Source organism: Cheilinus undulatus, linkage group 8 (genome assembly GCF_018320785.1).
Source record: "Cheilinus undulatus linkage group 8, ASM1832078v1, whole genome shotgun sequence".
NCBI classification, from domain to species: Eukaryota; Metazoa; Chordata; class Actinopteri; order Labriformes; family Labridae; genus Cheilinus; species Cheilinus undulatus.
The window spans coordinates 3,849,282-3,874,248 of record NC_054872.1 but is presented as its reverse complement, the minus strand read 5'-3'; the positions used below and the strand labels follow the sequence as shown (position 1 = coordinate 3,874,248).

Here is a 24,967-nt window from a genome sequence, read left to right as displayed (position 1 = left end):
CTGGAGTCTGTCATTACATTCATGTCAGTTCAGTGATGGTTGATGAAGGCTGCAGGCTCCTCAGGCTGGCAGCGCTGCACTCCCTGCTCAGACAATATGACTGCCTCAGGTTGCTATGGTAACTCCTATCATCTAACGGCTGCTGAGCTGCCTGCACATTAATTTGGAACGGTGTAAAGATTTTTTGATCGGAACTACTTGTGAAGTTCCATAGGTGTCCATATATCTGAAGTTAATGGACACTTATGGAATTATCAGAGCCAATCAGAATCGAGTATTCACCAAGACCATTTTAATTGTGATTAATTCATCTCAAAGCCTGTAATTAATGAGATTGTTTGTAATCTTGCCAGCACTAGTTGTACCACAGGTGTTAGAGTCCTACCTGAGCTCCAGAGCCACAGAAACACCATCAGCACTCTGTGATCCATCACTGTGTCATCTCTAGCAGCCGGTCCCTCTCTGTCCCCCTCCCCGGCTGTTCATCTTCTTTATCAGATGTCCAGTCATGCCCTGCCCACTGAAACTCAGCTTTTTTTTAGTCTGTTTTTAAAATGAATTTCCTGTTCAACTCATATTTCATTCATAAACTTGTTTAAAAAACGAGCAGAAAAGTACCGACCTTTATAACCATAAAAAAAAAACCAGATCTGTCCCAGCAGCTGTCAACAAGTCAGAGCAATACAGTGACCCTCTTCCTGATTTGTTATCCTTTCTGCATATCTGTTGCTCTTCAATGTCTCCAAGGGAAAAAAAGCCACCACATTCTTTTGGAAAGCTGAGTTCAATTCCATTAGCCAGACCCAGACCTGATTAGTGCCAGACCTGCTGAATCCAGAAATCCCTTAAATAGAACGAGTCTGACAAAGTGAAGTAGGCTAAAAGATCTCAGAAAGAAACACATCATGACGCCATCTAAAGAAATTCAACAACAGATGAGAAACAAAGTCACTGACATCTATCAGTCTGAAAGGGTTACAGAGACATTTCTAAGGCTTTGAGACTCCAGTGAACCACAGTGAGAGCCATTATCCACCAATGGAGAAAACTGTGAACAGTGATGAACCTTCCCAGGAGGGGCCGGCCTACCAACATGACTCCAAGAGAACATGGACATCTCAACCAGGAGGTCCCAAAAGAACCCAGAACCACATCTAAAGACCTGCAGGCCTCACTGACTCAGTTAAGGTCAGAGGTCATGATTCAACAACAAGAAAGAGACTGGGCAACAATGGCATCATGGGAGAGTTCCGAGGCCAAAACCACTGCTGAGCAAAAAGAACACAAAGGCTCATCTCACATTTGACTACAAACATCCTGATGATCCCCAAGACTTCTGGGAAAATATTTTGTGGACTGACCAGACAAAAGTTGAACTTTCTTGAAGGTGTGCGTCCCGTTAACCTGGCACACCAGATGGATGTGTTTCACACATCCATCTGGAAAACCTTCGATATACAGTGTTTAGGAAAAGGCAGAGCCTTTAAAAAAAAAACTCGAAGGGTGATTGGATGAACGTTCCCTCTGTCACATCTTTACAGGCCAATCAGAGCAACAGAACACGTGACGTAGCCATGATCGAGCTGTGCCCCTACTTAGGACTAAACTCCATAGGGAAGAGCATAACGTGAACCATGACGACTTTTGTCGTTTTTGAAAAGAAAACATCTCACTGCTGTTCTTTGTTCTTCTTTTAATGAAGAAAAGTTGTCAAGTTCTGATAAAACTGGCGCTTGCTGCATCCACACCATAATTGCAGGATCAGCATCCAGGTTTCTTTAACAATGGTTTAACAATATCAGTTTTAAAGCCAGCTCCAGGGGACAGAGATGAATTCAAAATAGCTAACACGTAAGGGCTTAGTGTGGGCCAAAGCTCAAACTCAGACTGCCTAGGCTACTGCAGATGGGAGAAGGAACTAAACTCTCTGCTTTACCAGCTAAAGACTGGGGAATTTTAATTCTTATTTTAGTTGGTCAACTGTGTTTCATCAGGTACAGAGAAAATATTTAGTTATATAAGTAGTAGATATATTCGTTATTTTTTTCTATATGTTATCAAATCATCATCCTGTCACTCGATTTTTGGTATGAGGAAAAAATCAGCCAAACCATCTGAGTGCTACTTCTTATCAAACATTTCTAAGTGAGCTCCCCCACAGCTTCACGGCTGTGTCACATTTTCCAAACCTCAAAATCAATCTGATAAAAACACTGAGCAATAAGAGCTGATGTGCTGTGTGACAGGATGTAGTTTTTTCACTCAAAGACAGATAGATCATCCCTCAGGCCTTATCCACGCAGAGACGAAAATGATATATTGCTGTTTCGTTGTGGAAAAGTTTTCTGCAAAGACTCCGTCTTTTCAGGAACCACTGAAATGACTGAAAACGCTGTAGTACATATGCCAATCCTGTAAGTGGGGCTGTAACGCTGCCACGGAAATGCACCAAAGTAGAAGAAGAATATCACAGAAAACTAACACAAACTTTCTTCTAGTTGCCCTTCTGGTTGTTCTCCGCATTGGATTTAAGAACATGTGGTGTGTGCGTTTCGCGGTGGTGGTAAAGGAGCATCAGATTTTTTTTAAAGGTTTATTTTTGGGCATCTTGTGCCTTTATTTGATAGAGGAGAGGACAGTGGATAGAGTCAGAAACAGGGAAGAGAGCGGGGAGAGACAAGCGGTAAAGGGCCTCAGGCCAGATTCGAACTTGGTACATGGGGCACGCGCCTTATCATTCTGCCACCTGTGCCCCAGGAGCATCAGATTTTGCTGTAAAAGCCATAACAAGCTCAGTAGCTTCTGCAGCAAGAACACAACCCTGTAGTCAGCCATTATTGTTTTGGTCGGACCCACGCCAGCGCCTCCAGGGAGCTACACTCTGTGTGACGTAATCATTTCAAGAAAGATGCGGATAGGCATCCACACGCAGAAGAAACGGTAGTCGTGTTAGGTATATACATATATATATATATATGTATATGTATATACATATATATATATATATATATATACATATATATATATATATATATATATATATAAAACTCTCCAGCGCTTTGTTTCCAGCCATTTCTTGGTGCTTTTTGAGGTATGTTTGGGGTCATTGTCCTGCTGGAACACCCATGACCTCTGACACAGACCCAGCTTTCTCACACTAGGCCCTACATTGAGGCCCAAAATTTTTTGATAGTCTCAGATTTCATGATTCCTTGCACACAGTCAAGGCACCCAGTGCCAGAGGCAGCAAAACAACCCCAAACATCCTTGAACCTCCACCATGTTTGACTGTAGGTACTGTGTTCTTTTCTTTGTAGGCCTCATTCTGTTTTCTGTAAACAGTAGAATGATGTTCTTTTCCAAAAAGCTCTACCTTAGTCTCATCTGTTCACAAAATGTTCTCCTAGAAGGATTGAGGCTTACTCAGGTACATTTTTGCAAACTCCAGTCTGGCTTTTTTATGTCTCTTTGTCAGCAGTGGGGTTGTCCTCAGTCTCCTGCCATAGTGCTTCATCTCATTCAGATGACTACGTATGGTCCCAGCTGACACTTTTGCACCCTGAGTCTGCAGGACAGCCTGAATGTGTGTGGAAGTTGACTGAGGATGTTTATCCACCATTCCAACTATCCTGCGTTGCATTCTTTTGTCAATTTTTCTCTCCGTCCACGTCCAGGGAGATTAGCTACAGTTTCATGGGTTATAAACTTCTTGATTATATTACACACAGTGGACAAAGGAATTTCCAGATCTCTGGAGATGGTCTTGTAACCTTGAGTTTGTTCATATTTTTCCACAATTTTGCTTCTTAAGTCCTCAGACAGTTCTGGGCTCCTCTTTCTCTTCTCCATACTTGGTGTGACACACACAGGCACACAACACAAAGGTTGAGTCAACTTTTAGACTTTCTAACTGGCTTCAGGTGTGATTTCTAGATAGCCAGCACCTGTTACTGCCACAGGTGAGTTTAAATGAGCATCACACGCTTGAAATAAAATGATTTACCCACAGTTTTAAAAGGGTGACAATCATTTTGTCTGGCCTATTTTTTGAGTTTTGTGTAAAATTATGTCAATTTTCTCTTTCTTCTTCTGTTTTTTTTTTTGTTTGTTTGTTTGTTTTGTTTTGTTTTGTTTTTCCAGTGTACATAAAGGAAATATAAAAGTGTACACCAAAGACATTTGTAATTGCAACAATTTCTGGGAGAAATTTTTCTGGAAAAATTCCAGGGGTGCCAATACTTCTGCCATGACTGTATGCGTTGTTACATAATATTTTACATGACACGACATGACGTAATACACTGTAATGTAGCCTAACACAATGCCACTTAACGACCATAAGCAAAGTAACATACATCCTATTGTTTTTCCTCATTGTAATGCATTTTATCAGATTGTTTTGTATTGTATCATAACAGACAGTAACCAAACTCAGCACATCTTATCATATAGAATCAAACAATAATACATTATACTGTACTGTTACGTATCATGGTATTTTATTGTATTATATCCTATAAGTGTTTATTTTCACTTATTCTACCACTGTGGACATATCTATCTGATAAAAAGAGGTAAATATGGCTCTCTGTTCTCCTTTTATTCAACCATAAGTGTATTCAACTCTCAGTAAAGGCAAGCTTTCTATTCTTAAGATTCTCGGTACATGAGACGTAACCCTCACACAGGCAGTCTGAGAGCCCTGTCTTGTTAACATAAATGAAAATCAGGCTCTCACACAGCTGTGGCGGCCACACATCCAGTCTGAAACTGACGTTATGATTCATGTACCTGGTGGTGGAGCAGAACCTCCAGGAGGAAGGTCTAGTTTAGCTCTGAAAAAAGCCAAGAGACTGATGTTAGAATGTTTAAATGAATTTATTAGACATATTTTATTGCTGTAAGCAGCTCAAACTAAATCATTCCCCCTCTCGTGTTTTTGATGAATGAAGAGTTTTAGAGGCACGTCTGAAAAACAGAATCTGCATGGAGAGAAACCGCTGGAGGGCAGCAAGAGTACGCTATTTAAATAAAAGTAAGACAACATTAGCTGTGCATGTTTCAGCTTCTGTCTCACAGATTTACCCTGCTCTTTCCACTGAGATGTCTGTGCAGCACTCTGGAGCTTTTCATGCCTTTAAATGCTTGTGTTTCCACAGGGGGCACCACGATCCACACATGCCAGAAACACCACTCTGTTCTACACTATGAGCTGCAGGTACAGATTGAGAATGGTGCACATGGATCGTGTGGTTTTGCTGCGACTGATGGTGCACAAGCTTGCTCCTTAGGCTGGTTTCTGGGGTGGACTTGAGCAGAGAGCGGCCCAGATTAGCAGATTCACTAGTTCACTAGTTCAGTAACATAGAAATGGCGTGTCACTTTGCCTGCTCTGGGAAGATTTGCTACTTATTTGCTTCCTGTTTTGATAGGACGTTGGTGAAGTAATGGGTCCTGATCGTTCCTTTGTCTTCCTTCCTGTTTGGATTCAGGCACCGCTGAAACACCAGTATGCATCTGGAGCTGAACACAACAGAGTGGTGCTTCTTGCACACATGGATCATGGTGCATGCTAGTTGACCACAAAGGTGTTCTTTAGCTGAAGTGCAAAGACCGCTGCACAGTCGGCCCACATGGAAACTGCTCATGAGGAGTAACTGCAGGAACAGAACAGCTGATTCAGCTTTTCTCAGATTAAACTAAATGTTGGTAAAATTGGTCTAAAATATCTCTCCCCACCCTGAAACACACCGACATTGCTCACACGTACGCAGTGCTGTAAATATTGTACAGTGAATTGTGCAAAATAGTTGTGACCATTGCTCTAGTTCAGTTCTTTGTGCAGAGAAGTGACGAGTCAGCAGGAGCCAATCGACCAGTCTCATCCTCCCTGCTGAACAAACAGGTCTCTGATTGGACAGAGTCTGTCTTCTGCTCGGCTTTGGCACGTCTCCTTCAGTCCCCGCTCTCTCTCCTTTAATGTCTGTTTCCTCGTCACGCCGCCTTCTCCTCACTTGCTTTCCGGGTGTGTCTCCTCTGCTGTCAGTGAGCTTTCCACAGAGGGTTGTGGTACACCCAGCCTTCACCCTGAAACACACAACCAATCAGAGAGCAGATGTAAAACTGCAGAGGAACAAATGTTTAAGGCTATGTTCAAGGCTATGAAGTTATGGAGCATTTTCACCGCTGTCTAAACAGATGAGGAGGAGAACTGTCCTGCAGAGCAAGCCTGGGTTAGGAGAGATGCTCAGTGCTGGTTTACTCTCAGCTTTTTTTTCCCGCCTCAGTGATATAAAAATGTAACGAAGATCACGAGTTAGTTCAGGCGATAATCTAGAGCGCAATGATTCACACTTGACATGTATCTTAATCAAATCACATGACTTGCATCCTCTTAATTCAGTGGTCTATTTAAGCTGCAATATTTCCTGTCTCTTCCTCTGCTCTGCCCTGGATCAGCTAGGCTCTCGCTTTCAACCCTCCTCCACCCCAGCATCCACCTGTTGGCTCTGACTGAAGCTGTTATCTTATCACTTCTCAAATTCTGTATGTAGAAATCTGAGGAGTCGGAACCTGACGCCAGACATGTTACGTTGCCCTGTACCATGGTCTTGGTGAATACTTGATTCTGATTGGCTCTGGAAATTCCATTGGTGTCCATTAACTTCTGATATATGGACACTGTTCAAGCTTCACATGTAGTTCCGGTCAAACAAAATCATTACACTGTTCCAAATTAATGCGCAGCAGCTGTTAGCCGTTAGCTGTAACTATAGCAACCTGAGACATTTATATTTTCTGAGCAGGGAGTACAGCGCTACGTCCTGTTTCCAGGCTCACCTTACTCTGAGAGGTGAGTGTCGCAAAAAAACTCACTTCCCTCCTGTTCTAACTGCTATAAACTATTGTCAGAGGATTCAAATAACATAAACAAAAGAAAAGAAGCCATTATTTCTTTGTAGAGCCAAAGGAAACGCTTCTGACCGGCATGATAATATTTGATAAATACTGACGTGTCTGATGGAGAGTCAGCACCTGCAGGGCGTGGACAGCTCTGTTTCACGTCTGTGACCTCGCAGTGCAGAAGGAGGGATTACTCTGTGTATTCAAACAGCTGGTCTGCTAAAGCTAAGCTTTCTATAGATGACTGTTCATGTTAACTTACAGGTTTATAGTCTGATCACATGACTCTCAGTCTCACTTGTCTTCATGTCTTTTCATTGATAAATCCGTTCAGAAAGTGTGCTGAGCAGATTAGTTATTTTGTTCCATTGTGACTTCGTATCTATGGCCCGTCCTATGTACTGGAGTAGTGAATAACGTTTACATTCCCTAAGAACGTTATGGGATTGGAATGGCTATTCCAGTTATTAGTCAAGCCCTCAGGCGTTGCTAGGGGAAAGAAACTGTTGTTTTAGTAAAACTTTCTATTTTTATCACAAAAAGTATGAAACTATGAATTAGTAGTTTTATTTATTATTTTCGTTGGCAGGTGACCATGGTATAACTTTGCGGAAGCAACCGTCCTACACGCAGCGACTCAGGCCTCCACGTTTTCCATTAATCCCTGATAACTGGACACCTCGTCAGGCATTAACCCTTACATAATAAATGCTTAAACAGACTATAACATAAGATCATTGGCTGAAATGATAAAAATGGCACATCTCATCTTTACCTCTTTAACAAAGTATTTTGGCGTCCATGGCGTCTTGTTGGCGGTCCTCTGTTTGCTCTCACTGCGCTGTCTCTCCTCCAGGAAGTGTTTGTGTTCTGTGGCTGCATCCATGTTTCCTGCCTTCAAGGACCCCGTCACGTGCTGCCACAGGCGCCTGAGAACAGGAAGTAAACAACAATCATGGTTACAATGTTTTATACCTCCTATACTATGAATGCTGAGGGATTACAGATACAGAGGGATTCTTTGCAGCATGAGCTGGAGCATTCTCATGCATGAAGATCATTTTGCTACGGAACGCACGGTTCTTCTTTTTGTACCATGGAAGAAAGTGGTCAGTCAGAAACTCTATATACTTTGCCGAGGTCATTTTCACACCTTCAGGGACCCTAAAGGGGCCTTCCAGCTCTCTCCTCATGATTCTGGCCCAAACATGACTCCGCCCCCTCCTTGCTGATGTCACAGCCTTGTTGGTACATGGTGGCCATCCACCAACCATCCACTACTCCTCCATCTGGACCATCCAGGGTTGCACGGCACTCATCAGTAAACAACACTGTTTGAAAATGAGTCTTCATGTATTTCTGGGCCCACTGCAACCGTTTCTGCTTGTGAGCATTGGTTGGGGGGGGCTGAATAGTAGGTTTATTACTTGAAACCTGTGGCCTGCTTAATAATGAGGAACTTCCTTTATAAGTAGTTTTCCTTTAATTGGGCTCACCTGGCAAACTAATGATCACAGGTGCCTGAGGTTGATTTCAGTGATCCAAAGAGCCCGGAGACACAAAACATCCCTGAGTTTGACTGAAAAACAAAAAACTGAATGTTTGTGACACTAAAATCCAATTTGCAAAGTAATTTGGAATGCGGTGTAATCATTAGAAATGTGATTTCCTGTTTGTTTTAAAATACTCCAGCTGTGTGATATGAGGAAACCTAAGAGGAGAAGTACATCTTATCTCATCCCAACAACGATGTCAGCATTTTTATAGAACCAGTGTTGGTTAAAGTTAAAAACCATCCAAGTAAAACATGTTAACTCAGGCAGCATGCTGATTGGTCAGAGTGAATTAAGGGCTCTTGTGACTGGTCAGTGCCTCATAAACATTTAAACACTACACACAGTAAAACCATTTCCTCCAATTGAAGTTCAATTTAAAAAAGTGAGATAAAGTAGATTTACTGTCTCCATCAGAACGACAAAGCTTTAATTCAATCATAGAGACAGAGGGTTTAAATAGTGACGTTTTCTTTGATACACAGGAAGTAGACGTTCTCACAGCATCGATCTGCTCCTTCATGTTCTCCTGGTCTCATTCTGTCTGAAGAATTAAGAACAAACTCGTCTTTACAGGCACTGAGACACACAGAGATGGGGCTAGAGTAGAAGAAGAACTGAACCTGAATCCTGTTAAACTGTTTCTCTCTCCAGCCTGTGTACGGCTGCTTTCCTTTTTTTAAATTTCTAGATTCACCAACAAAACAGGAAGATTTCTAGAATCAGTCTTGGACACCCCTTATATTAAGGCAGCAGTGGCCGGATTCTGGATTGAGGTCTAACCTGAGGGCCTAACGGGGTCAACATTTAACCATAAACTGTCAACCTCAGTTTCACAAGTCATGAAATACAATAAAAACAGCACTGATGATGAATCATTTGGAAATTCGAAAAAGTCAAAATGATAAGTTTAAAGGCTCAAATCTGAGATAAAAATTCCAATTTATTCGTTCAAAAGATCAGAGCACGATATTGAAAATAGAAAAATAATGTTTTTAAAGAGCAAATATACGAGGAGAAAGTTGAAATCATAAGTTTGAAAGGTCAAAATTCGAGATCAAATTTGAAATCATGAGTTTAAAAGTCAATTACGTCTTAAATTTTAAATTGTTAGTCTGATTGGTCCCACTATTGGATTAAAAAGCCAAAATTAGGAGTTGAAAATGTTATAATATGAGCTAGAATTCAAAATGATGACATAAAAAGTTAAAGATATGATTCAAATTCATAATTTGGAGTGTAAGAGGTCAAAATATGATATAAAAAGTAAAAATTATGAATTAAAAATTTCAATACATGAGAAAAAATAAAATCATGAGTTTTAAAGTCCAAATATGTGACTAAAAAGCCAAAGTAAGGAGTTGAAAAGGTCAAAATATGACTTAAAATTTAAAATTGGGGCTCTAAAAGATAAAAATGTGACACATAAAGTCCAAATTATGAGTTGAAAGGTAAAAGCATAAAATGAAATGTCAAAATCATAACTTCATAACTAAAAACCTGCAGACCTCATACTGGTGGGCCAGTTATAATACAAATATGATGTGATCTCATGGGCCGGATATAATCGTTCCATGGGCCGGATTTGGCCCCTGGCCTTGAGTTTGACACCTGTGTATTAAGGTGACCACATGACCTGATCTAACAGGGACTGTCCTGTTTTCAGGCTCTGTGTCCCCACAAATCTATAAAACTCAAATATGCTCCATTTTTGAATGACCTCCTACACCGAAACAATGCACCATCCCTGCAACACTCTGTCTGTATACACTTGTATGTCCAGACAGCTGCTATCCAACCAACACATCAAAGCTCACTCCTGATTTGTCAGTGAAAGTGTCAATCAAACGCAGAGTGCTAACCCAACCTGCTGCTAAAGGTCAGACAGGCTCGCTCTCAGGCTGTGATGGAAGTCAGAGTTTTCCTCTGACTCCAGGAGAGGAACAATCGTCCTCAGAGGGACCAGGTCATGAATACGCTGTCTTTTCATACGTGTTTGTCTTCAGATTATTCCAAAATATGTCATACTAAATCTAGCATAAGTACATGCTGACGTAAGCACGGTTAAGAGTGTCCTCAGTGACCTCTGACCTCTAAAGGCTGCTCAGGAGGGCATCATTGCAAAAAATCCCTCATTATACATTAAAAGTCATGTATTATACAAAATACAATTTTCAGGCTTCTCTTGCAAAAATCTGTGCCTCTGGCCTGTCCACAATCCCCACCTTTCAGAAAATTTCTGCTGAAACAAGCCATTCTCATATTTTCCCTTCATGATGTCATGTGGGGAGTTAGCACCGCCCCCTATTTTGACTGGCTCTCCCTGCTTGGAAGAAAGTTCCGCCCTCCTCTCCTGATCCTCTGCTCAGCTGATCAGGGGAGCCAATAGCATATAGCCACATCCATTTCCTGAGAGGGGCGGAGTCAGGGGCAGAGTCAGACAGCTAAAGCCACAGACACAGAAACAGTTCGTTCTGAGCAGGGCTGAAACCGAGGAGTTTTTAACATGCAAAAATCCAATACTGGAGTGTTTTATCAGAAACAAACTTCACAGGCGTGTTTTGGGGACCTCTGGGGCCGATATAAGCTTGTCTTAAAGGAGTAAAATATGTGACCTTTAAGGAGATATTATGCCCTGTCTTTAAGCTTAGCACTCATTTTTGTGCTTTTTTTGTTTCCCTTAGACCATTACAGCCATGGTTTATTTATTTCATGTATTTTATTATTAAATTATAACTAAGGACTCCTGTACACTCTGGTCTCCCTTTGTCTGTCTAAACCTGGAGTACAAGGTCTGCAGGACTAAGTCATTAGTGATCTGGATCACCTCTTCTCCAGGTAAGCCGGTTCACCTGTGGTAAAAATCACTTTGTTGTAAAGTCATCATAGCCGATGAATGTAGAAAAGTTCTGATGATAACTGTGGTGTGCAGCGCCACCTGCAGCTTTAACAGACTAACTTTTCTAGATTAGTATTGATCCAGAACCACTGTTCTCCATCTGACTCTGCATGTTATCATGTGACTTCAAACGACCAATAGGAATAAAGGATTTTGTGACATCACAGTCTGTTCTCGCTTATTTATGGTCTCTTCCAAACGTCTGAGGTTTTCATAAACACACTCACCGTGACTCGTACTGGCCTTGCCTCTCTAGCGGTCTCATCTTCTTCTTAATGATTGGCAGTTTGGACGTGTCGATCACTTTGTTTTCTCCGCTGCTGTAAGTGAACTCCAGCACGCCGTTCCACTCGCCCTGCGCCTTACACACCACGTTTCCTGTTTGGTTCTGTTTGACCTCCGCCGTTACTCTGTGGGAGGAAAAACAGGACTCTTTAGACCCCAGGGAGATCTAGAAACAACAGCATGAGCTGGGTTTGTGTGTTTTTGATTCTTCAGTGCTGTTTTGTATCATCCAACCACCGTACCCAAGTACCTCTGCTGTTTTGCACTGAAACCAGCATCATGATTTCTATTTTGTTGGTTTGATTTCATGGAAACTTGTCAGCCAATCTAGTCACAATACATTTCAACTGACCTGTTGACAGCTCTGACTGGTCCACTGACTCACCAATCAGAGAGCCCCCTCATTACTAGGCTACTTTTGTTTGGACAAGCTTTAATCCAGTCCTAGTCTTCTCAGAGTGTGGCGATAAAATGTTGGCCTTCATTTGGTTTCTTCAGTGTTGTTTAAAGGTTTCTACAAGAGCGGGCCTCTGGCCTCCTGACGGCCATCATCCAGGCCTGCTCCAGGTCCATGCCCCATCTCACCAGCAAACTTCTGAGCTGCCCCCTTCTGGTCCAACCCACTGGGTCCTGGGCACCCAGTATGCTGTGAGCTGGATCAGGCCAGGGAAAGCATGAAAGGTGTGCAAATGCCACTCCTAAATCCATCAGCTGACCCCTCCCATCCAGGCTCTCCAGAGCAGTGTTTCTTAGCCTTTTCAGTCTGTGACTCCCAAAATAAAGGGGCCAGAGATCGAGGACCCCTGCTGTACCTGAAGGTGGTTGAACACAGAAATGAACATCCTAGAATAGTCATGTGCAGACAAGGCCGTCCCCATTCAGGGAAAAATGGGAGAGGTTTCTGGGGCACAGCCAAACTGGGGGCCAGCAAGATCATGGTCCATTGTAAAGTTAAGCTGTGGTATTTTAGATTTAACCTGAATAATAATCACTCTTATCAAAGAAACACATAGCGTTTTAATTCATTTGTGTAGTAAGTAGCCCTCTTAAAAATTTAAATCCTTTTGTTAAAAACAGAATTGAAATACATTAAAAATAGGTAAAATGGTTTAATAATGGCAAAAAATGGTAGGAAAGGTGGTGAAATTGGATTTTAAAAGTAGCAGAAATAAGTTAGAAATGCAAAAAATTAGATAAAAGTTGCAAAAGATAACCCCCCCAAAAAACTTGCAAAGATGGGTTAAAGTGGCAAAAAAGGGCATATTAGGTGTTGAAAGGAGATTAAAAAGTGACTGAAATGGCATTAAAGTGGTAAAAAATAGGTGAAAATATACGAAATGGGGTGAGAAATTGATATACATTGGCAAAAAAAGGGTTAGATGAGGCAGAAATACGCAGAAATTGGTTAAACTGGCAGAAATGGGCGAATTAAATTGTGAAATGGGGTGTTAAAATTGGTAAAGAAGGGCAATAATGGGTCAACCAAGCCTACAAAAGTGTGGCAAGCTTTGGTTTAGAAGTGTCAAAAACAGGCAGAAAAAAGTGATGGAAAGAGATTAAAATGGACAAAAAATGGGTTTTGAGTGGCAAAAATGTTAAAATCTGCAAAATTGGTAGAATAAAGTGATGAGATGGTTTAGATTTTGGCAAAATTTATGTAAAATGGCAACAGTATCATTTAGAAAAATATTCTTAGTTTTCTTAAGGCATCTGGAGACCCCCTCTCAGTGTCTCGCGACCCCCAATGTGGTCCCAACCCAACGTTGAGAAACCCTGCTTCAGAGGACATCAGCTTTAGACACATGATACCCAAAAGTGTGTCAAGAGAAGGCATCCAGGCCTTACAAGAGTATAGCAAGACCAGGAGGACCAAGGACCTGAAGCCCCTGACATCAGTGATCAGATACCCAGAACGCCACAGGAGCCCTGACCAGGGAACCCATCTCCCATACATGAGTCTAAGTCTGCAGTTGATCTCAGCCTCGCAGTCAGTGGATTGGATTACACTGCCAAGGTAGGTGAACTGATCTACAACCCCCCACCCTCACCATTCACAGACACAGATCTGATGGCAGCATCTAAGATACTCCAAATACCTGGATCTTAGGGCTGGTCCAGGAGAGGAGCATTCTCAATGTTCCAGCCTCCTCACTCATTGAGATCTTGAAGTGATCTACAGCCTTCACACAGATCACAGTATCATCAGCAAAGTCCAGATCACTGATCTGGACTTCTGGGAGTCTACACAGGCTTCAAGCAACGTTCTACTGAATTCATGATAGAGTTTGCTGAGGACTTTGCCAGGATCTACCGTAGACCTCTTCGGTGAAAAGGCTTACTGTTCAGGCCGCTGGCATTAAAACAGAGATCACGGGTTTTTCATCCTGAAGGTAAAGCATGAAAAATTAATCTTTCTGAAGAAGAACATCACTACCAGAGTCAGGTGTGCTCCTACCTGTGAACTTTCCCTCCGTAGAAAGGTTTGGTGTGGAAGGTGACGGTGGCGGAGTACCCACTCTTGGCACAGTTGATGGAGACTTTACCTCCAAGCTCCACCCACGGCACGGTGAGGATGGAGCGGGCGTAGGCACAAGGCAGCGTGAACACGTACTCCTCATCGTGCTCCAACAGGTACAACACACCTGTAGGGAGGTCATAGATAAAGATCAGTACAGGACCAGTCAGACAGACGAAAACAAAGACACCAGCTGTGGATTTACAGTGGCATACTCCTTTAATGTAGTCAGGTAGACAGGTGTGGCAGGTATGAAGAGTATCTTTAAGTCTGGTTTGATTTCCATGGAATAATTGTGCTCCATTCGCTCAATAATTACCGATACAGTTATAAAAAAGTTTTAGATTCCACTCAACGGTTTCCGAGCATTTAAATTCACATAATCATAATCACACGTAATACAGAAAAAAAAAAAACCCTCAAACTGCACTGTTCCACATTATCATGCACAGCAGAGTTTCAAACATTTTATAGGTTGTAAAGAACTGAAAATGGTCATTTGTTGAATTTGCAGCATTAGAAGGTCATATTTACTGAATATAGACTATTTCAATCAAAATCATCTTAACAGGCCAAGTTCCATGTTAACATAGGAGCCCTTCTCTGATATCACCTTCACTATTCTTGCATCCATTGAACTTGTGAGTTTTTGGAGAGTTTCTGCTTGAATTTCTTTGCAGGATGTCAGAATATCCTCCCAGAGCTGCTGTTTTGATGTGAACTGCCTCCCACCCTCATAGATCTTTAGCTTGAGGATGCTCCAAAGGTTCTCAACAGGGTTGAGGTCAGGGGAGGATGGGGGCCACACCATGAGTTTCTCTCCTTTGATGGCCATAACAGCCAATGACACAGAGGGATTCTTTGCAGCATGAGATGGTGCATTGTCATGAATGAAGATCATTTTGCTACGGAAGGCACAGTTCTTCTTTTTGTACCATGGAAGAAAGTGGTCAGTCAGAAACTCTATATATACTTTGCCGAGGTCATTTTCACACCTTCAGGGACCCTAAAGGGGCCTTCCAGCTCTTTCCCCATGATTCCAGCCCAGAACATGACTCCGCCCCCTCCTTGCTGATGTCACAGCCTTGTTGGGACATGGTGACCATCCACTACTCCTCCATCAGGACCATTCAGGGTTGCACGGCACTCATCAGTTGACAAGACTGTGTGAAAATGAGTCTTCATGTATTTCTGGGCCCACTGCAACCATTTCTGCTTGTGAGCATTGGTTCAATCAAAAACATCTTAACAGGCCAAGTTCCATGTTAACATAAGTGAAAAAATCCCGGGATCAGATCAAGTATTGTGGACATCAGGTTGCTGTTTTACAGCAGTAACAGTCAAACTAAATGTATACTTTTATTGAATATTCCAGTCTTGAAAATTCATCATCAGTGGATACTGAAAATGTTCAAATCTGAATTAAAATATTGTAATATGATACAAGGACAGTATGATTTCTGATTTGATGTTTTGTCTGTCTTGTTCAGGTTTCATGCAGGTAAATCCTCTGTCTAAAGTAGCTCATTAACTTCTTTGTGTGTAAACCTGCAGCATTTGTCAAATTGTTCATGCATCTAATATTGTAAAATTTATTTTTTATGAATATTCTACTAGCCAATATAGCAGTCTTTGGTTGTATTGATGTCACTAAGCCTGCTGGACATCATACTGGAGCAAATCCTGCCACCCTGACCCAAAATTATATTGACACCCCTGTAATAGAGCCTCTGTTAGCTACTGCTGTGTTTTTTTTTTTAATTTTCATTTCTTGACTTTTGTCTCCACAACAGAAATAGATTTTTGTCTTCTGGCCCCCATCCTGTAAATATTTCTTTCAGTGTCTCTTTGTTTTTCATTGACCTCGATTCAGATCCACTTTCCATCATTCAGATACTGAGACTGATCCAGAGCTGGTCTAGGATGTCTCCATCTGGACTGGACTGACTGAGGGACAAAATTCATGGATGAATCGGATGAAATTCACCACAGAGCCTCAGAAATGACTGCTGGGCTGTTGTTGGAATAAGAGGAGTGTCAGGTTGTTCTGCTAGAGCATGAACGCATGAACTAAAGTGACCTCATCTGTATCTGAATGACCAAAATGGATCCTCGATGTAAAAGTGAGCAAAGACTCAGAATATTTTTTAAAAAGGCTAACAAGAATACATCTCTGAGTGTGGAGTACCATTCTACTCAGATAATGCTTTGGTTTGCTTTTGTCCCTCCTCAGCTGCCGTCCTGCTTTCTCTCTCTCTCACTGCCTGCTGATTATGTAAGAGACAGCTGTCCTGTTCACAACCACATCTGTTCCCCTGAGACACTGACACAACCACAACCACACTCTCTACATCTCTGATAGACCCTCGTAGCAAATTCACTTTCTGGAGATTTCTGTTAGTCTTACCTTCGCCGACCATGGACACGCCCACAGACACACCCATGAACTTGCTCTTGGTCCAGACGTGAGCATTGACACACATCCTCCTCTCCTTACACTCACAGTAGAATCCGGACACAGGTGGGTGGTGGGACACCTGCTCTGCCACAAACCGGACACGGTAACAGTCTGAGCTTCTCCTGCTGGCTCCGCCCCCTCCACCCCTCTGGGGAGACCTGGGGACGGAGTTTGGATCGGGACAGTTGGTGGTTCTGAGGGGTCTGATCCGGCCCCGGGGGACGTACCAGGAGCAGTGGAAGTTCTCCCCCAGGATGGGGTTGTAGGGCTTCTTGGCCACGGCGCCCTTCCTGCCCTCGTGGAAGGCAGTCAGGTAGTACTCTACGAAGCGGATGATTCGCTCCTCGGCCGTACAGCCCGACGTGATGGACAGGAACATGTCAGGGTGGGCCATGAAGTTAGCGTACATCTCCAGCAGGGAGCGCTTCTCCAGGATGAAGGTGGGGAGCACCACCTGGAGGGGGGAGAGCACAGGAGGAATTAAAGGATGAATGAAGGTGGGGAGCACCACCTGGAGGGGGGAGAGCACCGGAGGAGTTAAAGGATGAATGAAGGTGGGGAGCACCACCTGGAGGGGGGAGAGCACTGGAGGAAATAAAGGATGATTGAAGGTGGGGAGCACCACCTGGAGGGGGGAGAGCACTGGAGGAGATAAAGGATAATTGAAGACTGACACATTCAGTCTCAGTCACATTCTCTCTCTTTCTTTCTGCGATAAATAAACAATAATTCACTCTTATCATCAAAAAGAGAGAATTTTCCTGCACAATAAGGTAAACAACAGTCTTCTGATTATTGATTTATGGGTCCTTAGATAGCAGAAAATGAACCAATCATATTCCTTGATTGGGCAGTGAGAATGACATGCTTTACTAGCACAAGTTCATAAACCAAAGACTGACTCTGTCATGGGCTTTTGTTATTAGTAGGTGCTGAAAAAGTTGGAATCCTGGATCAGCGCCTGGTCCGTCTTGATTTTGCTCGTAGTATGAGCACATAAATCTCAAGTTTTGCTTTTGTGTCGTAAATATTAAGTCGTACAGTGAATGCCAACATTAGAACTTTACTATAACAGAGTTATAGACAGAGCAGCAGAGGCAGGGATGAAACGTATCTTCCCCCAGCCAAAAGTCGTAGTGCAACAACGGTCAGGAGGAATTTTGGACCATTCCTCTTTACAAAACTGTTTCAGTTCAGCAATATTCTTGGGATGTCTGGTGTGAATCGCTCTCTTGAGGTCATGCCATGCTATGACCAATTTATGCAGAAATCCAAGAAATCCCAAAGGGTTCACATACTTTTTCTTGCAACTGTATGATTGGTCCCCAATGTCACATGGTACGGCAGGATCAACGTGTCCGATTGGTCTCCAAATTCACGCGACACGGACGAGCAGTAAAGTTAAAACAGCCTTTTGGAGAGAGAGGCATGGAGGCGCTCGGCAGAGAAGCAGTGGTGAGACGTATTTTATAGTACGCATTTGGTATCGGTACTTTGCCAGAGAGATCGATACCAAAAGAGTACTTTGTAAATATCTGTATATCGACGTTGTAGTATTGATGCTCCCACCACTACTACAGCAACCTTGCAAAGCAGATGGATACACCTGTTTCCTTGTTTCTCACTGGTGAATCCATCTTGCAAAGCTCCTGTCTGGGCCTGGTTAGAAAGTGACAGGACCAATCAGCGACAAGGGGCAGTACTTTCAGGCGCGGCGGAGTCATGATGTAAACAAGCAGCGAGAAGAGGCCTGTGCAATAATGGTGGAAGATGTTAGCGTGGATGCTGCTAAAGCGCCAGTTTTATCAGAACTTGACATTTCATCGTTAAAAGAAGAACAAAGAACAACAGTGAGTTGTTTTCTTTTCAAAGACGCCAAAAGTCGAGTACTGACATGTCTACAGTTGCCATAGTTCGTGTTATTAAACTTCAGCCGAGGCTACGTCACATGTTTTGTTGCTCTGATTGGCCCGTAAAGACAGACAGAACGTTCATCATATCACACTCCGAGTTTTTTTAAAATTCTCTGTCCTTTCCCAAAGGCTTAGTATTGAAGGTTTTCCAGATGGATGTGTGAAACAAATCCATTTGGCGTGTCAGGTTACTATTACAGAGCATTCAAATGAAGCTTTTGCGCTGTACACAGACACAAGAACAAGAAGATGGCGACGAACATGAATGCTCGTGAGAGAACAGAGGCAATGTTCTCCATGACCATTTGTTGTTCTCTGTGGTGTTAAAGGAGCATCAGATTTTTCTGTAAAAACCATACTCCAATGTAAAAACCAGCTCAGTAGCTTCTGCAGCATGAATACAGCCTTGTAACCCGTCATAGTTGTTTTGGTTTGACCTGTGCACGCAGCTTACATTGGCTATGTATGACGTAATGTTTCAAGAAAAATGCGGTTGGCTGTCCACACAGAGACTAAACTGTAAGCATTTACAGATTTGTTCACTCTGGGACTTGTTTTCAAAAAGTAGCGTTTACAGCCTCCTAACGGGGGATGAAACGACGATATGACAAAAAAACAAATAATCCTGAATTTGTCTCCGTGTGGAGGGAGCCTTAGAGGTATTATCTGCTGATCCTGATTTCATGGTGATGATATCGTACATCCCTAGATGAAACTGATCTTTAACAGTAAAAGACAGCAGATAAAACCCTGATCACTAAGAAGGCATTTCATCAATCACCCAACCCTCTCTGCCCTCTGAGTCCATCAGTGAGTCCAACTGTTCCTTTAACACCTGGAGGGTCAGTCAGCTGATCTCAGTCAGCTGATCTCAGTCAGCTGATCTCTCTGACAGCTCCACACTGAGATAATCCTCTTCTATTGTGTCTCTTTCTGCTGTATGATTACATAAAAGTGAAGTCTGTTATGTAACCTGAACACCCACAGGACCACGACCCCCGTCACTTTAGTGATCTGGTGGAGGGCCAAAGTCAAACAGCATTGACTCTGCCCCCCTGCTCCCTCCGGTCAATAAGCTCACAGGAAGGACAGAGGGTCAGCTGATGGGGGGAGGGGGTTTGGAATCAGTCAGAGAAGGTCTGCTATACATAAATCAGCTCTATAACCCTGCCCCCACCTGCAGGTATTCAGGGTCTGTTTGATCCAGATCAGTGATCTGAAAGAATCAGAGCGATCACATGATCAGGACACATCTGACACACCAAACACTGGGGGTGAAGAAGATGAGAGATGAAGACTTTGATCAACTATAAAAACATTTAACATTTTTACCAATGGGAAAAAGTATTGTTGCCCTTCATGAGTTCTTATTTTTATATTTTTCACACTTAAATGTTTCAGATCATCAAACTTATTTTAATACCAAGCTAAGAAGACTGAGTAAAAGTCTGTTTAAATGATGATTTCATTCAAAAACACCATCATAACCTACCTGGTCTGATGTGAAAATGTCTTTTCTTGGCAGCATCACCTGTAGCAAGCTTTTGTGATAACTGCCAAAGAGTCTTTTACATCACTGTGGAGGAATGTTGTCCCACTCTTCTCTGCAGAATTGTTTTATTTCAGCCACTTTGGAGGGTTTTCCAGCATGAACAGCCTGTTTAAAGTCATGCCACAGCATCTCAACCAGATCTAAGTCCAGACTCTGACTAGACCACTCCGAAACCTTCATTTAATTTTCAGTCCATTCAGAGATGGACTTGCTGGAGTGTTTGGGATCGTTGTCCTGCTCCATAACCCAGGTGCACATGAGCCTGAGGTCATGTCTTGGGGATCATCAGGATGTTTTTAGTCAAATGCGAGACAAGCCTGTTCTTTCTGCTCAGCAGTGGTTTTGGCCTTGAGTCATAAACTCTGACCTTAACTGAGTCAAATGAGGCCTGCAGGTCTTTAGATGTTGTTCTGGATTCTTCTGGGACCTCCTGGATGAGTCGTCCACGCGCTCTTGGAGTCATTTTAGTTGGCCGGCCACTCCTGGGAAGGTTCATGATGTTGATGATGTTCATCTCACATTCTGATTGTTAAATGTCATGATTTTTGATTTAATCTCAGTTTTGCTGACCAATTTATCGACCAACTTTTACTTTGATCTCCTGTTTTTACCTTTAAAACTCCAGATTTTTTTATTTATTTCATATTTGACTTTCAAAACTCATGAATTTGAAATTTAATCTCATAGGTTGACATTTTAAACTCACAATTTCGATGTTTATCTCATAATTTTTTGACTATCAAAAATCATGGTTTCAGTACTCTATCTCATATTTTGCCTTTTAAAAACATTATTTTGACTTTAAATGTCCTGTTTTTAACTTTTAAACTCATAAGTTTGACTTTTTTCTCAGATTTTAACTCATCATGTTGACCTTTTAATCTCAGAATCATTTAGGTTAATAGTTAATAGTCAATGGTTAAATGTTGACCCTGTTAGGCCCCCAGGTTAGACCCAAATTCAGAATCCGGCCCCTGCTGTGACTGGGTTTGACACCCCTGGTTTTAGGGATTTCTGGATTCAGCAGGTCTGGCAGTAATCAGGCCTGGATGTGGACAGTCAAACTGAACTCAGATTTACAGTAAATCCATGACTTATCAAGGGGGGTGATGACTTTGTCATGTAGGACCAGGTAGGTTTGGATGGCTTTTCGTCCCTTAATAAATGAAATGATAATTAAAAACGGACTTTTGTATTGACTCTGGTTATCTTTGTCTAACAGTAAGATTAGTTTAATGTGGAGGATCAAGACTTCTTCACAGCACTGTGTGTAAGATTCAGGACGTCCTGGACTCTGTTCTTACCCGTGTGAGGTCCATGCCCAGTTTGAGCTGAGACAGGAGGTGGATGATGATGCTCCTTTGCTCCTCCTGAACTCCGAGCTCCTCCTCCTCGTTGTCGTCCGTGTCCGTCGTCTCCTCGCTGGGGTCTGGGGTCTCTGAATTGCTGCTCTGACTCTGTTGATGATGCTGTGGGAAGTAAGGCGGGCATAAATGTTAATGATGCTCTGAGAATCATGTGTTGATAGAGCTTTGGTAAATCTTTACAAACACTGTTTACACAGAAGAGACATCAGAAGGAAAATCATGAGTAAAAGCCACACATGTAAATCTGATGATTCTGACTCACACTAGTGAACTTTGAGGGAGTTTTTTTTTTTTTTAAGTTCCAGTTAAAACGGGCTGGGGACAGGCCTCTTAAAAGACTGTCCCTGGACAGAGGGTCACAGAGACGTCTCTGGTTGGTGGAGCCCGCTGTTAAACTAAAATATTTACCTGCAAACATCAACTGGCTGTTGATATCAACACAGCAGGAAATAGACAATTATGTTAACACTGCAATAAAGATTTATGTAGGAAGAATACAGGAAGATATGGTTTTAAAAAAAATAAGCCATACAGAAAAAAACAGAAATCACAATGGATTGTGGGATATGTGACTTTACTTTTTCTCCATTTCTTAATGCTGTTGTCGAACGCCACTTACAGACGTGGTTTTGAAAACTTTGATCAAACATACTCTAGTCATGAGTATTCAGATGGTTGGTTGGTCGGTTGGTTGGTTGGTCGGTTGGTTGGTTTTAGGATTCTGAAATGTTCAGAAAGGCCAGGTCTACTCCTGGAACCAGAACCTGTGAAAGTGTGTGGCTGTTGAAGAGGATGGTTCCTGTGTTTCCTCTTATTTACTGCTGTTTATATTTTTCACCTGTCTTCTCTCTGTAAATCATCATAAAAACAACACTTTAATGTTTCCCTGGTCACATGATCCCCTCAGCGATGAACCTGTTTATAAAGAAATTAGAGCAGTCTGGATTAAATAAACATGGAGCTGACTGGGTCGGACCCGTGCACATGTGTAATCTGACTGAGATGAAGCTGTGAACAGGATTATGGACCAGAGTGACTGTTCCTCACAGCTGAGAGTCTAAAATAAGACGGCGTGTTCAATAATTCATCACCATCCAGGTTTATTGGGAGCTTATATAAGAGTGAGAGTAGCACGGCCACAGATCACACAGAACATCACTCCATCTCTCTACAGCTGCAAACAGCCGCCACGTTCTGGTTCAAACAGCTGATTAAACAATCGAATCCTCATTTCACTGATGAATTAAAGACCTAAGCTTGCAAAGCAGATGGATACGCCTGTTTCCATGTTTCTCACTGGTAAATCCAGCTTGCAAAGCTCCCGTCTGAACCGTTTGGGCCCGGTTAGAAAGTGACAGGACCAATCAGCGCTTTCAGACATGACGTAAGCAAGCAGCAACAAGAGGCTGCTACAATTATGTTGGCAGAGATTAGCGTGGATGCTGCTAAAGCGCCAGTTTTATCAAAACTTGACCACATTTCTTTGTTAAAAGAAGAACAAAGAACAGCAGTGAGTTGTTTTCTTTTCAAAAACAACAAAAGTTGAGTACTGACATGTCTACAGTCGCCATGAGATGTTTTATTTGACTGAAATCTAAACTAGGGGTTCAAAACACAGTGACCTACCATGCAACATACCTAAATACAGATTTATTTTCATTTAACAGTGTCTTTCAATGATCCATAGACCACTGTAGCTGATAGATTTGGTAAATTTACCTCATAGTTAACATAAAAACAGCATTCAACTGACTGTTAACTTTCAATAAAGGTAGTGTCATCAGCTAACAACAGACTGTACTGAGATGAACTGCTGTGATTTTGTATTGTAGTGTTAGAGGGGCGGAGTCATTCCTACTGTGGGCCGATGACATCACCAGCCCATATATTAGCCCCGCCCACATTAAAGCCATAAAGTAAGTGAAATATACTCAATATAAGCAAATATATTTCTAGAATTTCACCCTAACGAGCATGTTTTTGGTGGTGGGAGGAACTTGGAGTACCCCGAGAGAACCCACACGTACACAGGGAGACCATGCAAACTCCACACAGAAGGACCCTTACCAGGAAGCAAACCTTCTGGCTGGGAGGGAACTGCACCAACCCCTGTGCCACCGTGCAGCCCCAGTCTGAATTTATGTTAAAACTAAAGCGTAAAACTTAAAACCAGTCCATTTTTTTTTAGACCATACATCTCAATGTTTCTACTGAAATCACAACCAGGATGGCAGTTATGATAACTGTCACCATTTATTAAACTGTCAGCTCAATCAGCAGTGAGTCAGGGCTGCTGCACATTCTCAAAATCCGTCTGACAACATTCAAGACCTTTTTATGGCTCAAAGACATTTTAACGGAACTTTTGCACCACAGAGCAAACGGAAATCATCATCCAAAAAATATGTTCTAATGCCAAAGGAAGACAAGACAATCCAAAAGAAACGAAGGAAGAATAGAAATTAAAATAATGCTCTGTTATCTCTCAACCATCTCAGTTCTACATCAACATTTTTCATTCAAAGTCAGGCCTCTGTAAAAAAAATGAGACCTAAGATCAACCCAGTGGGTGATTTAAGCAAATAACACAGAAAAACGTGGAATAGCAAACAATCATTATGCTTTTGTTTGATTCTTAATTCAAGCAACTTGAGTTTGTTACTGACTCTTGAAACTAGATCTACTTTGAGACTGTGTGAGAGAACTAATGTAGCTTATTTTAAGAGTTATTTACTTAGTTCAGGGACTTCCTGACTAATTGAGACAAAAAACATATGATCATACTTGATTTAAGATTATAATATAAAGTTAAAATAAGAAATTAACTTTTAAAACAAGATCAATTATCTAACACTTCTTAATTTAAAGTTTTTAAATCTTGGTAAGCACCGGAGAATTTGCAGTGCAACAGCTCCATTTTTGAAGTAAAGGATGGTTGTGTAAGACTTGAGTTTACTTCCTCTTTAACCCTTCATGCTCACATTCTTACACTCAAACAAAAGCTGACATTTATCACTCACACAACAAGGAACCAACTATTTTTAACTGCTCAGCCCAGCGTTAAAGCATTATCATGAGAAAATATCACACCATTCGTGGACTCACACACACTGCTGATGTCACACTCACGTTGCTCTGATTGGACGCCCCTGCTGACTTGTTTGGCATCCTGATGGACTTCATGTTGGCGCGAGGGGGGGGGGGACCCCTGATTACATCCAGACACCCAGAATCCCACTGAGAGAGCCAAGGGGGCAGAGCCAGAGGAGTAAGAGAATCACCAGTGATGAAGAGGAGATGAAGAAGAGCTCCCTGCTTCACTCCTGACAGATGGATTTACAGTGACGCTTGCAATCCTCTACATCCATCAGGCCCTGCCCCCTTTCTCCCCCACACATACACACTGTACTACATCAGATCCTCCTCTCTCTCATTTCTCTCGTTGCCCTCATTTTGTTACCCCCCCCCCCCCCCCCCGTCTCCATGATGGTACAGCTCGTATTCTCATATCTGTGCTGCAGC

General features: G+C 42.3%; 1 protein-coding gene across 1 annotated transcript in view; it reads right to left on the bottom strand.

Annotated features, from left to right (window-relative positions):
- Positions 1-4,929: 4,929 nt before the first annotated feature.
- Positions 4,930-24,967, bottom strand: part of LOC121513471 (oxysterol-binding protein-related protein 10-like) — a 61,450-nt gene continuing 41,412 nt past the window's right edge. Inside the window, exons 7-12 of the mRNA XM_041793242.1 lie at positions 21,383-21,547; positions 16,563-17,067; positions 14,096-14,282; positions 11,583-11,765; positions 7,679-7,832; positions 4,930-6,087 (exon numbers count right to left, since the gene is read on the bottom strand). Of these exons, the coding sequence (XP_041649176.1) occupies positions 6,043-6,087; positions 7,679-7,832; positions 11,583-11,765; positions 14,096-14,282; positions 16,563-17,067; positions 21,383-21,547 (1,239 nt within the window). The 3' untranslated portion in view covers positions 4,930-6,042. The remainder of the gene's footprint in view (positions 6,088-7,678; positions 7,833-11,582; positions 11,766-14,095; positions 14,283-16,562; positions 17,068-21,382; positions 21,548-24,967) is intronic.